The following is a 16,595-nucleotide window of genomic DNA, read 5'->3' on the forward strand; positions in this document are numbered from 1 at the left end:
GTTTTACGGTTTTTAGGGCGCAAAAAAATATAGTGTTAATTTTTTTGATATAATAGGACAAATATTAACCATTTAAGACCAACTTAAAAAAATTGTCAAGTAGCCTATTACCCTCCTAAGTTTGTATGAAGAAAGCACCGAACTGCGCCCTAAAAATAAGAATACTTCAAGGCTCGCGACAGGCAGCTAAAGTCACGAGGTTTGACAGCTTTAAATTAAATTTAAAACTGTCAAACTGTATCTATCCTTTTCATATTACATTAGCAAGAAGAGTATGCGAATACTCTAAAGTTTTATTGTGCCCACAATCAGTACCGTTCACGTTACTTACTAAAGGTCGATGTAAGAAAAATAATTCTTAAAATTCATTATGATTACCTTATCACTTGTTAATTAGAGTTATACTACGTCGTAAGCGGTTTTCCCACAGATAAAAATAAAACTCAGACAATAATTATTAGTATTTTATATTATAATCGCGAGTAAGTTTACAGGTCATGTATAATGCGTAGCAAAATTAAAATTATACTTAAATACAATGTTTTAAAAATAAATAACAGGAAGTAGGTATATTATGCTAATTGGCAAGCTTAGAATGAGTTTGATGATCTTTGATCTTCAGTTGCAAACTCTTAAGTTATGTCCACACTGCTTTTTCCGTGCGTATTGTCGTCGCGTCGTCGCGCTTTTAAAGCGACGATGAACGGTAAATGAACTGTTGTTTTATAGCTCAAATTCGTCCAAACATATTATGGACAGCGCGGCGCCCCAACCGGGAATCTTGCGAAATTAATATCGGTGGTACTTACTGAATTTTTTACTGTATTTCAAAGACCTTAAGGTACATTTTACTCTTGTGTGTTGTGTTTCGTAGCTTGAATTCCAACGTTGGTTAGATGTAATATCTTATACTACCACCACTGTTAGGGTGCGATTCCACTGACGCGGAGCTGGGTGGAGTGGTTCGTGAATTGGCCAATTACACGGTTTCCACTGTTGCGGCGTGGAGACTGTTATTGGCCAATGCACGGTCCGCTCCGCTCCACTCCGCCCATCTCCGCGTCAATGGAAACGCACAATTACGAAACGGTGTGGATACAGTATAACGAAGTTCGGAACGTCTATAATTTACATACGTTTTGAAGATTTGCAAATCGAAAAGCATAGCACAGACAAAACAAACAGTGTGGACATAGCAATAATAATCTCACTTGTTAATTAAAAACTAAATTAAGTACAAAGAGTCTTATCTACGTTCCACTGGCTTTACAATGTCGGAGGTGGCTTTCTTTTTGCCTAGAAATTTCTTTCCATAGGATTTATCGTTGGAGTCTGTTGGTTCGGGGATTTCGTCGGGTTGCGGTTGGTCGGCCAACTCTGGGGTGTCGGGGACCGCGTCGACCTGTTTCCCCACGCTGCGGCCTGCTGGGAAGACGTGGAAGGCCTCAGCGAGGTCGGGGTTGATTTCTTCGAGTGGTGTGTCACCGTTCTGGATGTACACTGGCACGTAGCCCGGCACTGCTGGTAGGTACTGCCATTTGGGACGCGCCTCTGAAACAGAAGATTGCGGTTATTTTCTTAGACAAGATAGGTCTGGATTTAGGTTTGGCACAGTTTTGGTTCAATTATTCGAAATATTTAAACTCGATTTAAATTTAAATTTATTCATTTCAACGGTTCAACAAGTTTGTATTACAGTTGGTAAGATAACAATAACTATATTGACTTGTTACCTAGTCACACGATGTTGTGACTAGGAAAGTCCCCCGATTGAGAACCTGTCGCCCTGACTCCCGGCCGCCTGATCTTCTCTGCCGGCTTGTAATGCTCCGCCCAATATAAATATGTTGAGATATGTTGTGGCCGTATGGTAATAATTAAATGCGGCAACGGTGAAAGATGTTTATTGAGAGCCGTCTTATGATCTACTCTCGCTTATGGACTAACAATAACAATAAATAAATCTTACATACTATTGTTTAAATCTTATTGCTTAACTACCTAACCTACATAATTTTGCATCACCTCTCTTTCAATCCGATGTGCAGGCAACCTACTTCGATATATTGAGGAGTTGCATTTTTATGTTACAGCTAATATGAACATGCTACGTTTAAACTGTCAATTCGTACATATTACAACTCCCCTGAAAATGTATGCGGTTACCCCTCCCCTTAAAAGAAAAAAAAATGTTAGACGCTACATCGAATCAGAAGAAAAGATGATGACAATCACAAAAATAAAATCTAATGCTAAATAAAATTAAATTATGTAAGGAAACATTTTTTTTAGTTACTTCCTGTGCTTAAAGTGCAATTTATCTTATCTCTTACTTCGTATGGGCATACTTTCAACCTTACTTATAAATAGAAATATCGTAATCTATTAAGTGCAGTCAAGGATTTGACTTTTACAAAAGTTTCGAAAAATCTCATCATAGGTAATAAAATAATCTCAAAATAGCATCATACTTAGGTATTAGATATGTATAAGCTGAGGTATCGATTTCACAAATCGACTTTAAAAGATTCTTTGACCTATCAAATAGTCGTCATCATAAGTATACAGCTGTCGTATAGCATCGTCGTAAGACGGTAAATATAAGGTTTCTATTCTATAACCCATAATAATACTTATTATTGAGTAAACATCTCAGGTATTTATATTTCCTGGACAGTCAAAATAAATCTCTCTTCCTTTCAAGTTACTTCTTCACATAATACAAATGAGTAAACAAATCAACAAACGCGGCGCGTACTCTCCTAATTAATATTTAACATAACATGCTTGCGAGCATTTTTCATAACACTTATAATCTTCATCAAACTTATTTCTTTCAATAAGTATTTCAATAACATTCAACTTTTCATTAAAATTCTAGGTCTTTCACTAACACCAGCGCGGTAGATAATGATCAAGAGTCTAGACAAATATATAGTTGAATGAGGAGGTACTAAATATGCGCAAAACATCGCGTCCAAATAAATAAATAACAATCATCTTCCTACGTCAGTATGTCTCAATCCCAAAATAAATATTGTATATTTTATACCTATAGCACTTCTACAGCCGAAGGGTGATCAAGCCTTTGGTTTGCAGAGTCCTAATTTGTCAAAGCCGGGTATAGTCTTACATCGTCAAAACTTGCACGAAACTAGACGAAAAACGTCTGTAGGGGAAAAAATTCTCCTTATTTCATATTCATTTCCTTGTATTTGCAAATTGCATCTCGAGCAAAACCATTGTCTCGTATAACAATACAAAATGTTCGGGTACGCGTGTGTCGTTGACCACGCGATGACACCGTTGTAATTCTCTGAATTATTATATTTCGATTTTAACACCGAATATTTACGAAAGAAGTAAGTACCTACTTATTCATTTATTAATTATCTATTATTATTTTAAACTATCCTACACACTATATAAAATCTTACAAATTAAGCACGAACGGAACTTATTAGTAGATAGTGGAGCAAGTATTATTTATTATTAAAAAACCAATATTCACCTAACCTACATACAAAATTAAATTATCTACCCAAAAAAAAAATTTCAATTGTTACACATTTTACCTATTTGCCCATTACGAGAGATAAATTGCACTTACTTTAACTGTTAGCGACGCATTTCAATAGTCAATTTCGTGACCGCCGTGTAGTCGCCGTCGTCATCAGGACTGGTTTTGGTCATCAGGTCCGGAGGTCTGGAGTCTGCGCCTCTTCTTTACTGCATCTTAGTGGGCCGGGAAAACCCTGGACTCCTCGAACTGGGCCGGGAATACCCTGGACACCTCCTAGTTGTGGCCGGGATAACCCTGGACGCACGATGATGCTGGGCCGATCAATGAAGCTTGAGATGTCTTCTGTTCATAAGCGATTCATTTTTGGGCTTATTTCTTGATGTTAGTGTTTCTTGATATTAGTTTTTCTTGATTTTTAATACAGGACGTAGAATTATTTTCTTCATTTTGTTTTAATTGAGTCTTGAATCTTGATAATATTCTTTTGAAAATTGTGTAGTCTTCATCTTGATCGGTGCCCAGCCGGTGCACGCACTTAGATTAGGCATGCACCGACTGGCAAGGGTCGCCATGAGATATGTTGTGGCCGTATGGTAATAATTAAATGCGGCAACGGTGAAAGATGTTTATTGAGAGCCGTCTTATGATCTACTCTCGCTTATGGACTAACAATAACAATAAATAAATCTTACATACTATTGTTTAAATCTTATTGCTTAACTACCTAACCTACATAATTTTGCATCACCTCTCTTTCAATCCGATGTGCAGGCAACCTACTTCGATATATTGAGGAGTTGCATTTTTATGTTACAGCTAATATGAACATGCTACGTTTAAACTGTCAATTCGTACATATTACAATGTATCTATGTATGTTATATCTCTTTTTGGTTTGTATGATAAGTATGTATTTATTTTGTACACGGGCTCGAGGTTTATAGGTACAAATTAGTAATAAAACTTCCTTTTAATCCATCGCAAATAGTTATCACAATTTCAAAATTACTTATGTTAAGGATTTTAATAATTCTTAGGCGAACACTACCTAAGGGCCAAGGCATACAGACGAAGTGGAGCCGAGCCGTTGAGAGTTAAAAGCAAATTAAACTCAGCTTTACGTACTTTGACGTACGATTGAAACTGGTAAATACTGGTAAAAACAAAATGCAGAGAAATCGCGGCGTGCTTATTATAAGAGAGCCGCGCGCCGTTGCCTAATTAAATGAAGCTTTAGTTTGAGTATTTATCAAGGAAGACACTGCGCCACGGTTCCGCTCCTCTATCCTGGTGTGCGTTGCGCCGAAAAACTAAATTAGCCTGGGTCTATAGGGATTATGCTACAAAGATAGACAAGAATGAATACCATACTTGTCATACTCAGGGACGAATTAAAGAAGTAGGTCCTATTAATAGTCCGCGACTGGTTGAGATAACGGTATGGGGCGGGAGACGCCCCGCGCTCGCCCGCACCGGGTTAGTGCGGGGCGTTCCTTCCCCGATTGCCATTTCAACCTGTCGCGTACTAAGACAAATTCTACGATAAAATCTATGGATAACAATGTGATAGACTATCCATACTAATATTATAAATGAAAGTCTGTCTGTCTGCTAGCCTTTCACGGTCTATGTATTCAACCGATTTTGACGAAATTTGGTACAGAGATAGCTTGCATCCCGAGGAAGGACATAGGCTACTTTCATCTCGGAAAATCAAAGATTTCCCACGGGATTTTAAAAACCTAAATCCACGCGGACGAAGTGGCGGGCATCATCTAGTTATAGACAGACATATTATTATAATAGATCATATAAATAATTGTGCCAGGGTCTCTACAGGGACATTAGGCGCAGTTTTTCAATGTGCTTATCATATACTTGTTATCACATATCGTGACCTATATACTTGGATGATTAAATAACTACGAGTATTGACGTCGCAATTCGATTAATCGCATTATGTTCTGTAAACATTATCTCCTTTTCACATTTAAGTCGTCCGAAATATTACATTGACCACTTGACCAGCAGGTTTGATAAGCATGACTATTTTTACAATTTTTTTTATACCAATTGTTATGGCAATGCATGATAAGATAATACTATTCTACACGGCATCGTACCAGAACGCTAGATTGAATAACCACGGCCTTCATCATCATCATGATCAACCCATCACCGGCTCACTACAGAGCACGGGTCTCCTCTCAGAGTGAGAAAGGTTTTGGCTATAGTCTACCAATCCTACATGGCCACGGCCTTAGTTACCCTCAAACCAGACCAGAGACCATTATTTTAGAAATTAAATATTATATGATGAAAATAATATTATGATGATTACTTAGTCCATACTATCATTATAAATGCGAAAGTGTGTCTGTCTGTCTATATGTCTGTCTGTCCATCTGTCTGTCTGTCTGCTAGCTTTACGGCCCATCCGTTTAACCGTTTTTGATGAAAATTGGTATAGAGATAGCTTGCATCCCGCGAAAGGACATAGACTTTTGATCCCGGAAAATTAAAGAGTTCGGAATTTTTAAAAACCTAAATCCACGCGGACGAAGTTGCGGGCATCATCTAGTCTAAATATATAAAAGGAAAAGGTGACCGGCTGACTGACTGACTGATCTATCAACGCACAGCTCAAACTACTGGACGGATCGGGCTGAAATTTGGCATGCTGATAGCTATTATGACGTAGGACACAGTAACAACAAACACACACACACACAGTAGTAACAAAGGATTTTTGAAATTCCGACCCCTAAGGGGGTGAAATAGGGGTTTGAAATTTGTGTAGTCCACGCGGACGAAGTCGCGAGCATAAGCAAGTTAGTTACATAATTACACTACATTATCTTATCTAAAGATATTTTTGGCGACTGAAAAATTAGCCCTTGAAGTTTTCAAGTTTGATACATACATAAGTAGTAAGTACTATTAATACTTACTTAGATAGATATAGGTACTGTAGGTCCTTACTCCTTATTGATTTTAATTTTTATTGAATTTAATATTGTATTTACGAGCGATGTTTAAATAACATTTAACTACATCAAACACGGATTCACGGCTGTTTATAGCCATAATGTTACATAATTATTTAACTAATTAAGCGATAAATCGTGACATGTAAGTCAGACTTAAGACAGCCGATAGATAGGCACCTATCCGTCAGGAGGTCAAACACGCACATCGAGTGCAGACACATCGTGGATCGTAAATTCGCTGATAATAATAATTAATTCAGATAAGCCAAATCGGTCATTGGTGCTCGTTTGAACCGCTTTTTATTTTGTTTTATTTTTATTAATAAGGTTCGGTAGCGATTTTTAGAAAAATGCGTTGTATGTAAAATCATTTGAAAGCAAACACTACATGCACATTTACACAATTTACATGGTACAAATTTTCTCTAATTATTTAAAAATGAATTGCTGAATGTGTTGCCGATCGCAAATCTCGAGAACAGCTGAACCGATTTCTCGCGGAATGTCCAGAATGCTGCTATAGTTTCTAAACTTGCTAGGAGTGTTTAGGTACACAGTGCAAGTGACTTGACAGAGCAGACTTCTGCAGCTTTTCTTGCTAGAGCACGCTTCGCTTCACGGCTATGACAGATACTAAACGGAGAAAGTAACCAATATTGGCTAATTTAATTAATTAGTAGGTAAATTAGTTAATCAATCAAACAGTTCCGACAGCAACTAACGACTTGCTAATCCTGAAAAATGTTAATGCGCAACATGCAATATTAATCTTCGTGCGTCGAATTTCTCTAATCAATACCTACTCAAAATACTTTCACGTTATTAATGGTGCAATGACCGATCATTGTTCCGTTTGAGATGAACATTTCAAGATTCTAACATATCGGTTACCAATCACATTTTCGACGTGTTGCGTAGGTACGGTTACCACAAATATTTGCTAGTAATTTACAAATTAAAGCAGGCATAAATCATTCTTCTGTGGATGTGATATGAGCTGGTTTCCCTTGTCAAAATTTTTCGGTAGTGTGGAGTGTTGGTGATAAAATGCTGTTAAAAGCATTGGAGCGGACGTACGCGACTTTCATCTAACGGTCTATAGCCGCGAGGCTGAGTTTTTGCTTGTCAAAACACTAACTGTACCTATAGTACCTACTCAGTACTCTTGAGAGAAGTGCAAGACTACAATAAAGTTCTGTACATCATAGATTGTAATCTCCAAATCAATATACTAAGGTTTACATTTGACTGCAGACTTCAGTCTTGAATGTAATTTTGTTCGTACACTCAACATCTTTTACCAATTGGTTATCTACTGGCCTAGATTCTAATAGGCAGTTTCTATCTAGCTAGTATCGTACCTACCGTCTCAACAGATTAGTTCCTAATAAATGTTATGAAGTCTGATCCAACTATTATCATCATCATCATCTCGGACCATGTCAACCATGTTTGCCAGCTGCGGATTGGCAGACTTCACACACCTTTGACAACTCTTTGACAAACCTTTGATTATGGAGAACTCTCAGGTATGCCGGTTTCCTCGCGATGTTTTCAATGAGTGGGTAATTGGTAATTACGTATAATTGCTTAAAACGCACCATAAGAGCTATAGTCGTGCAAACACGTGCATACCAAAGAATAACCGTGCTATACTCTCCTCTCAGATGAGAAGGGTTTAGATGTTAGTCCACCATGCTGGCCAAGTGCGGATTGTCAGACTTCACACCCCTTTTTTTCATCGTTAAAGCAAGTGCTATTTATTGCTTGATGAAACGTGTGTCGTGCTTAGTCGTGGATAAAAATATACTTTAAGCTCCCTGTTGGTCTGTGCAGAGAAAACATTATTCATACGGACATCACGTGGTAAAAGAGTTGGCTCTTTTATTTAAATAACTGGTAAAAATAAAATATGTGCTCTAAGATTGTTTAGTTAGTAACGGTAGAAGTAAACTACCTAATAGCTAGCAAGAAAGCTTGGTTTAAAAAATATGCTAATCCAGAAAATGATAATCAGATACTTACCTACGAAAGTTATTGATTCAGGTTCGGTTTATTTTGCATTCGCCTTGAATTGTGTCTCTTTTGTTTTGTCTTTAAACTACTTTCTACATTGCTAAAGTATCAAATACTCTATAGGTAAGTGAATACATTAATGGATTCATAGTGTTTTGTAAAGGGCTACGTAAGCTTTAGGTACGCTACGAACGGCTTCTGTAAAGGCTGTTTTACGCCAGAGCAACCAGATGCGACAATACGGCATGTTACAAATGGAAAATACGGCATAAAATGTTTTTTTTTGTCTAATCATGCCGTGGAATTAGAATAAAGTACGATACAGTCTGCCAACGATTCTTGCTGCATTTTAAATTATTATTGTACCATGCACATAGCCCTGTGGCATGCCGCAATGTTGCAACGTAAATGAAGAAGCAGTTTATAAATTAATATTATTACATTACCTACATCTAAGTACATAATGTTTTGATAGCATGGGAACAGGCCTGTGAGTTGTAAACTTGATGTTGCCGAGAATAACCAACAAATGACTATGCAGTTAAGATATTACGACAACTTGAAAGGACTAGATTTACTCGATGGTAGGTAGTTAGGTACCTACTTATCGATATAAAATCTATACATACTCAGTAAATTTATAGATTTTCTCACTTTAAAACAATGATATTAGAAGAAATTCTGAAATATGAAGATGAAATATATCATTGCTTTAAAACCAAAGCATGCTTAATTTTCTTCTTTGGTTGCTCGCTTGCTTGCTTTTAAATAACAATAACTCATAATAATCTTTGGAAAATCGAAATACTTCTAATCATCATCATAATTTTACATTGTTAACTTACCTATACTTATTTCAAATTACTAGCCTATTTTCAATACGAGATATAAAAAGATAACATTTAAACTTTACTTTTGTGATGTGACTAAGATATTTTCCCACGATAAAAACTTCTATGTTCACCTCCGGAATGCTAGAGCTGTCTCTCTGACTTTCATCAAGATCGGTTCAATAGAGCCTTGGTCGAGAAAAGTTATAGACGGCGTAGAAACAGATATAAACGGTTAGACACAATTTCAATTTATAGTTGTCTGGTCTGTCGCTGAACTCTTTGATTTACCGATAAAAAGTAGCCAGTAAGTAGTACCTAGTAGGTATGTCACTCTCCAAGTCTTTAACTATATCCATGCATAAAATTACGTCGATCGTACCTCCGTTGCGGTGTGATTGAAGGACAAACAAACACTCGTATTTATAATGGGTAGATATAGTACTGATAAATCACTACCGACAATAATGTCGCATTAAAAAAAGTTGTCATTGTGGTTCCACGGTATAATAAGTCATTGTCCTGTTCGTTGGTGTGTGGCCGACTCGGACTCGGAACAGGTTGATCGTGTTTGTTTTTGCGTTATTATAAAATTGCGACTCCCTCCATGACTGTCCTGCAAATATTATCATCGCGGTTCTATTGCGCTTCACATCATTTAACCTTCATCGAAAGCTTTTAGAGCATTGTATTACTAGAAGAGTTCAAAACTTTGTTTTTGCTACCTGATGAGGTTTATAAAGACAGGTGCACATTTGATTTTAAAGAGAACATTAATCCACTATTTCATGAATACTAAAATTCCTAAATCACAGCTCATGAACTTAAAAAGATGGTAGATAGCGTTTTCGCGGCGGAAATACAAGATTTAAATGCATTTTTATTTCACTTATCGATCGAATACAATTTTTGTAATTTTTTTCACTTCAGGAGACGCTTTTCAAAAAAGGGTAAAATACCCTATTGCTTTGATGGGCTGAATTGCCATGTGGTTAATGCGGTATGCCATTGCTGGGTTTTGATAGTAAGGGTTCATTCACAATGGCAGCTTATTAACCCAAGTGGCATAATATCGTTGATAGAGTGTCATCTCAAGTGAACCGCGAACCTCTAAGTTAGAGTTGCGGGACTACGCAAAAATAATAAGAGTCGGTGTTAAAAAGCTCACCTACCTCTATTGAATTTATTTAATAAATACATTATTAAATACATTCAATAGATTAATAAATTATTTGTTGTTAGTGGTAATAGAAATACACATTTTGTGAAAATTTCAACTCTCTACCTATTACGGTTCACAAGATACAGCCCGCTGACAGACAGAAGGAGGACGGATGGACGGACAGACGGACGGCAGAGGTTTAGTAATAGGGTCCCGTTGGCACCCTTCGGGTACAGAACCTTCAAAAAAGCTACTCTTGGCGTTTCTAATGTGCACTCAGCCTAAGCGAAAACAATTAGCTTTTTGCGAGGCCATTAATTTTATTCCAGACGTTGCTAAAAAGCTTTTCTGTTGTACCTTTATAAGTTTATATATTTACTTTTCTAAGAATAATGATGATATCACTATTCGTTTATAGATATTACATACAATCTCTAAAGGATGCGTATAAGCTTGGAAATGCTATAGGTAGGTAGGATATTTTTTGTTATCTAAATATATAAAAGGATTGACTGATCTATGCAACGCACAGCTCAAACTACTGGACGATCGGGCGGAAATTTGGCATGCAGATAGCTATTATAACGTAGGCATCCGCTAAGAATGGATTTTTGAAAATTCAACCCCTAAGCGGGTGAAATAGGGGTTTAAAATTTGTGTAGTCCACGAGGACGAAGTCGAAGTAAGCTAGTATCATATAATTGGTATGCGTAGCCTTGGCGTGATTCATTTTTGGCTTGTTTTTCGGATATCGAGTAATTGTATTGATTTGATGTATTAATCGCTTGATTTGGCATGAAATTTTAATACCATTTTGTAGCCTATGTTTATACGTATTCCTAATCCTAGGGTAGGTACTATTATCTACTTGTTTTATCTTCTCAGACAACTTTACGCTTTATATTCTGGGAGAATATCACATAATAAAGTCTATTTAAACTGTAAAGGTCTTATACTTAGTCGAACTATGATAATATTTAACTATTTATCTTATATCTACCTCTGTGAAATTACTTATTAATGATTATATTAACATGAAGATTTCAAGTTATAGCAAGTAAGTGATTACAAGGTACGTTGAGCTTAAATTTTTGGTAATTTTTCGAAGCATTGAAAGTTTCTGTTTGAATGACGTATCTGCCTGTTTGAAAACTTGTTTTCTGAAATTGGTTCTAATTTTCTATTAAAATGCAAATAAAAATTCTATTTTAGAAAAGTTACTTACGAAATTAATTAGATGCCAGGGCTGGGTAACATTTTTCTATTAAGTTCGGCCGATTCTTTTCGTGGACATTTTTTAGTATCCTCATTTTCAATTATTTACACGGAATGACAAATAAATAATATCTTTACATAAACAACATTCTACAAAAAATTATATTAAAAAAAATACGGTTCGTGCAAGGAGATTTTTGCCGGCCAATGTCCTTTGTTGATTTGGCACAGAAAAAAGGCATAAATCAATAAAAGTAGAAGAAGATCGTTTATGTGTCCAAAAATAATAATATTCGCTAAAATATGTACTTATGGTAAAATGTTGCACTATTGTTGAATACAACACAATAGACTTTAAAGAACGCTTAGATTTTTGCGGTAAATGATGCTGCGTGGGCGCACGACCGCGGAAAAGATAATCACGACTTATCAGCGGATTAAATCGTGACTTGAAACGTGAATAACTAAATAGGTATAGTTAAACGGTTTGATTAGCTATAGCCTTTTGCGTGTTATAAATAATTGGTCGTTATATTTTATTAAACAAAAAGTATCCTGCTTTAAGAAGATTTTTTCGATCAATCGAACGTTTTTACGTACCTAGCTATACATATTAAAAGTTATTTATGTGTCATAGTTTTGGTATGTGCATATTTTGAATTTAATGTACCCATTACATATCTTAATATAATATAGTAATATAATAGGTACCTAAGAAAAATTTTTTTGTTTGGTAAAACTGAACAAACGCTTGCAATTGGATATTTGACTACATCAAATATAAATTATTTTTCAGTGATTGTTAAATAGAGGGTCTTTCAAAGTACGTGAAATCCCTGTCTTTTGTTAGTTTTGAGTGTAATAAGCATTCTAAATTATCGATTAAACTAAAAAGTACGTCATTATTATGTGACATCGAATTCCAGTATTTAATAGAATATCGCATACTAAGTGCGCGTTTTAACGTTTGATAAAAAGTAACAGTAACTAGTTGTCAAATTTTGCGCCATGCATAAAATTTTTGCCTCAAAAATTCTTTTAAAAGTTTGATACTAAAGCTTTTACTACGAGATTGTTACAGAGATTTTAACCGGTAATTGGAGCTAATTTCCATAAAGTAACACTTGAGTCACGATGCTGTTTTTTAATGGACCTAAAAGTTAGCAAGATGTTTTCATAGAATTCATATTTTTCACTATTTGCAAACCACAATCAGTATGAACGTTTGATCGAAATGCATTTAAAATTACGATGACTGTTGATTTGTAATTTGTATAACTGTACCTACGGTGCAAGTGCAGTAATCTGTAAAGTTTCTTAAAAATCCCGTGGGACCTTTTTCAACAAGTTGGACACAACTTATCTCTGTACCCATCAAAATCGGTCATATGGATGAGCCGTAAAAAGCTAGCAAACAGACAGACTATCGCATTTATATTATTAGTAGGTATGGACGTACTTAAGTAAGCACCTAGTCGTAAAATCAAATAATACGAGTTAAAAGCTCTTTTAACTTTTAATGGCATTTGGACCGGATGCATGCAACGAGGATTTTAATGGTGATTGTAAGCGTCTACACTAAACACTCTAATAATATAGGTAATATACTATATTCATAGATAATTTATTATTAACACTAAGAAAAAAGTTGACATTGGTAGCCCTCTGGCAATGTTAACTGTTTTAAGTTAAAATTGCTCGTTAAATTAAATTACCTTAGGAACACTAGCCACTATTTCCATCAATTTTCTAGGAGTACCTAGCTAATTTTATTAAATTGACAATTTATTGCTATCCTGTTTTGCCGGGAACATTGTGAATCGGATAGCAATTTATTTATATCATTTTAGTTTAATTTAGAGATTGCGTATATTTAACAGAATTAGTACCACTACTGTCTTCATGTCTACGGTTTTGTAAAATTACAGAAAAGCTTTGATATTTTGTACCTTCTTAGTTAAAGTTTTGTGTCCAATATAACTTTAGCTAAAATCTACTTAATTGAAGTTCATGGGTGCCAAAAAGTTAGTGTACCTCTGAAGTTACCTTTTATTTCGACTTTTGAACGCATGCACGCTGTGGGTAAGTTTTGTTACTTTTTGATCCGCCTCGCCGCTTGCGAAATTATCTGAACTGGTTCTTGTCTGGTCTTAACCGTTGTTTTATAATCAAGTGAAGTGGAAGTCTATTTTGGTTCATAATAATGTAGTCTCTTATAACTTTGTAATATTTCCAGCAGAATGCTTTAGCTTCCTTTGTTTTTATTTATAGTATTAACAGCTAGATATATAATAGAAAGCTGTGGTAGCCTAGTGGTTAGGACGTCCGCCTTCCAATCGGAGGTCGGGGGTTCGATTCCGGGCACGCACCTCTAACTTTTCGGAGTTATGTGCGTTTTTAAGTAATTAAAATATCACTTGCTTTAACGGTGAAGGAAAACATCGTGAGGAAACCTGCATGCCTGAGAGTTCTCCATAATGTTCTCAAAGGTGTGTGAAGTCTGCCAATCCGCACTTGGCCAGCGTGGTAGACTATGGCCAAAACCCTTCTCACTCTGAGAGGAGACCTGTGCTCTGTAGTGAGCCGGTGATGGGTTGATCATGATGATGATATAATAGAAAGGTAAGTCCAAGATTTTTCTGCTATCTGGTACTATTTACATATTCTGCTGCTATTTTTTTCCGGCTGGTCGTAAACTGTAATACTGAAGGTAGGTATGTATATATACTGGTTTGTATGATTGTGTAGTTGTTACATCAAAACTGGTTTTGTTTTCTGAAAGCAAAGTTTTAAAGGCCAACAAGCTTTTTCAGGTAACGGAATGATTTCACTACTAAAGATTAAGGAGCTTTGAATACTTCTGAATTTTTAAAGGGTACAGGTTGAACATTAGGAATCGTTTGCGCAAAAAATTTCAATGTGCATTTTTTATTAAATAGATAGGTAGATGCATCCGACTATTCGTAAGCACTTGTAAAAGTTTATACGAATAAAAAAGATTTTTATTTCATTTTCATTTCATTTCATTTCATAAAAGGTATACCACTACTGATTTTCTTTGTAAAAAATAAAATAAAAACAATACACTCACCAATCAAAACAACGCACATAACACACAAAACGATGATCGATTTATACATTGCGAATAAAAAAAATCAATTAAAATTGATAAAAAAAATAAAGTTGTCGATGTTTCACTAACGGGTGCGGGCCACGGATGCGAGCTTGCGAGTGAGGTGCGCGCGCGATCGGAACGGGGTTAAAAAGATCCGGCTTCTGGGATGCAACTTTCCTTGTGCGAATAAGATAAAAGAAAGAAGGAAAAGTCACTATGTGTCTCTCATAAATAGGTCATCGTATTCAAAAGATTGATAAGCTTTCTCGTAATGGGTATTCGTACATTGTTTTTGTAAAATTACCTAAGCTACGTAGTCCCGAAAAGCTTTATTTTTTCCGGCAAAGGGCGGAGAAGAAATATATATATGTCGGAGAACAGGAGGATGGCCGATAATTATTATTGATCTTTAGCCGACATCAGAAGGTATTAATTAATAAGTAGGTACTTTAATCCATGTTCTTTACAAATAGTTCTCAGTAACGTATCGCACATGGAAACCATCAACGTAACACAACCAGATCACCCTAACCTAACCCTACCTATGGTCGCCTCCAACCACCCCTCACAGCGACCCCTCACCTCACTCTAAACTAGCTAGCCTGAGCTAAACACTACATCGTGTGACGAGGGCGCAATTGCCATTGCAACCTCTCAATCAAATCACGACCTATTCCGTTATCTAATCATCTCAAGGTAATCAATCACAACTTCATGAACGCTCTTAAAAGGATCATTGCATTGACTCTCTTACGATCTAAACCAGATCTTATAATTGACTTCTCATTACTAATTCAGAATATCGCAATAGCTCTACCTTCTCCACTCTGTGCACATCTGCATACAGAACACCATAGCATCGTGCGCCACACGCGCCACGACTACTATCCACCCAAATAAGCGATCACAACAGAAACCAGGTAGAATGTAAGCTATTCGATCTCATGGGCAGCTCATTGTCTAATCCATTTCAACATTACACGAGAGTCATCAATGATTCTTTACCAACCGGGTTATACGATTCTAAAGCGGGTACTATCAAAGTTAACTTCAAGTTACTATCACACTAAACTATCACTTCAAACTAATCATTATCTCAACTGCCGGTATTTCTCCAATTACACTCTAAATCACTAGCGTTTGCAGAAATAACCTTAACGGATGTCCTTATAATAATCTATCCACTGAGCCAAACGTTAACTCACGAATTACTCTAATATTCACCAATAATTAATATTCCATATTCGTCAAACAACTACGCGAACATTATTAATAGTGCTTTGCAGACAAAGTCACCGGATGGCACTAGATGTTACGATTTAACACAATGTACATTAGCATCGAACAATTACTGTTCTAACTATATCACAATCACCGAATTAAATATCACGAATAAGAAACTACCTACCTATCTCAAATAATAATAATTAGCTAAGCTATAATCTGATACTTAATTAATGTAACGCGAGAGACAATTTTGAACAACAACAAAATGAGTGCATGTCAAAGTCCAACTCTGACAACTAAAATAAAGATGGCTACCTTCCGTAGAGTAAAGCTTCCTTCATACGTTTCTTTTCACGGAGTCTACAGACAGTAAGAACTCTTTCAATATCGACCCTCCAATATATATATACTTTCAGTCAAAAACCGTTTATAACAACATCATTTATAATGTCGTATCGGTTATAATAACCAAAGTCCCGGCTATTTGGAGTATAAATCTCTTATACTTATAATCATG

The 16,595-nt window shown here is 36.0% G+C and overlaps 1 protein-coding gene across 1 annotated transcript; it reads right to left on the reverse strand.

Moving 5' to 3' along the window:
- Positions 1-451: 451 nt before the first annotated feature.
- Positions 452-15,036, reverse strand: LOC117993154 (uncharacterized). Its single transcript, XM_034980902.2, has 2 exons — positions 14,828-15,036; positions 452-1,551 (listed from the first exon to the last, which is right to left on the reverse strand). Exons 1-2 carry the CDS (start codon positions 14,874-14,876, stop codon positions 1,247-1,249), a joined length of 354 nt encoding a protein of 117 aa, XP_034836793.1. The 5' UTR covers positions 14,877-15,036; the 3' UTR covers positions 452-1,246.
- Positions 15,037-16,595: the final 1,559 nt, after the last annotated feature.

This window comes from Maniola hyperantus, chromosome 2, assembly GCF_902806685.2.
Source record: "Maniola hyperantus chromosome 2, iAphHyp1.2, whole genome shotgun sequence".
NCBI lineage: Eukaryota > Metazoa > Arthropoda > Insecta > Lepidoptera > Nymphalidae > Maniola > Maniola hyperantus.

Coding starts and splice junctions, on each gene's coding strand:
- LOC117993154 (XM_034980902.2), bottom strand. CDS start 14,876: ATGTATAAATCGATCATCGTTTTGTGTGTTATGTGCGTTGTTTTGATT. Junction 1,552..14,827: donor TATGTGCGTTGTTTTGATTG/GTGAGTGTATTG, acceptor CTTCTGTTTCAG/AGGCGCGTCCCAAATGGCAG.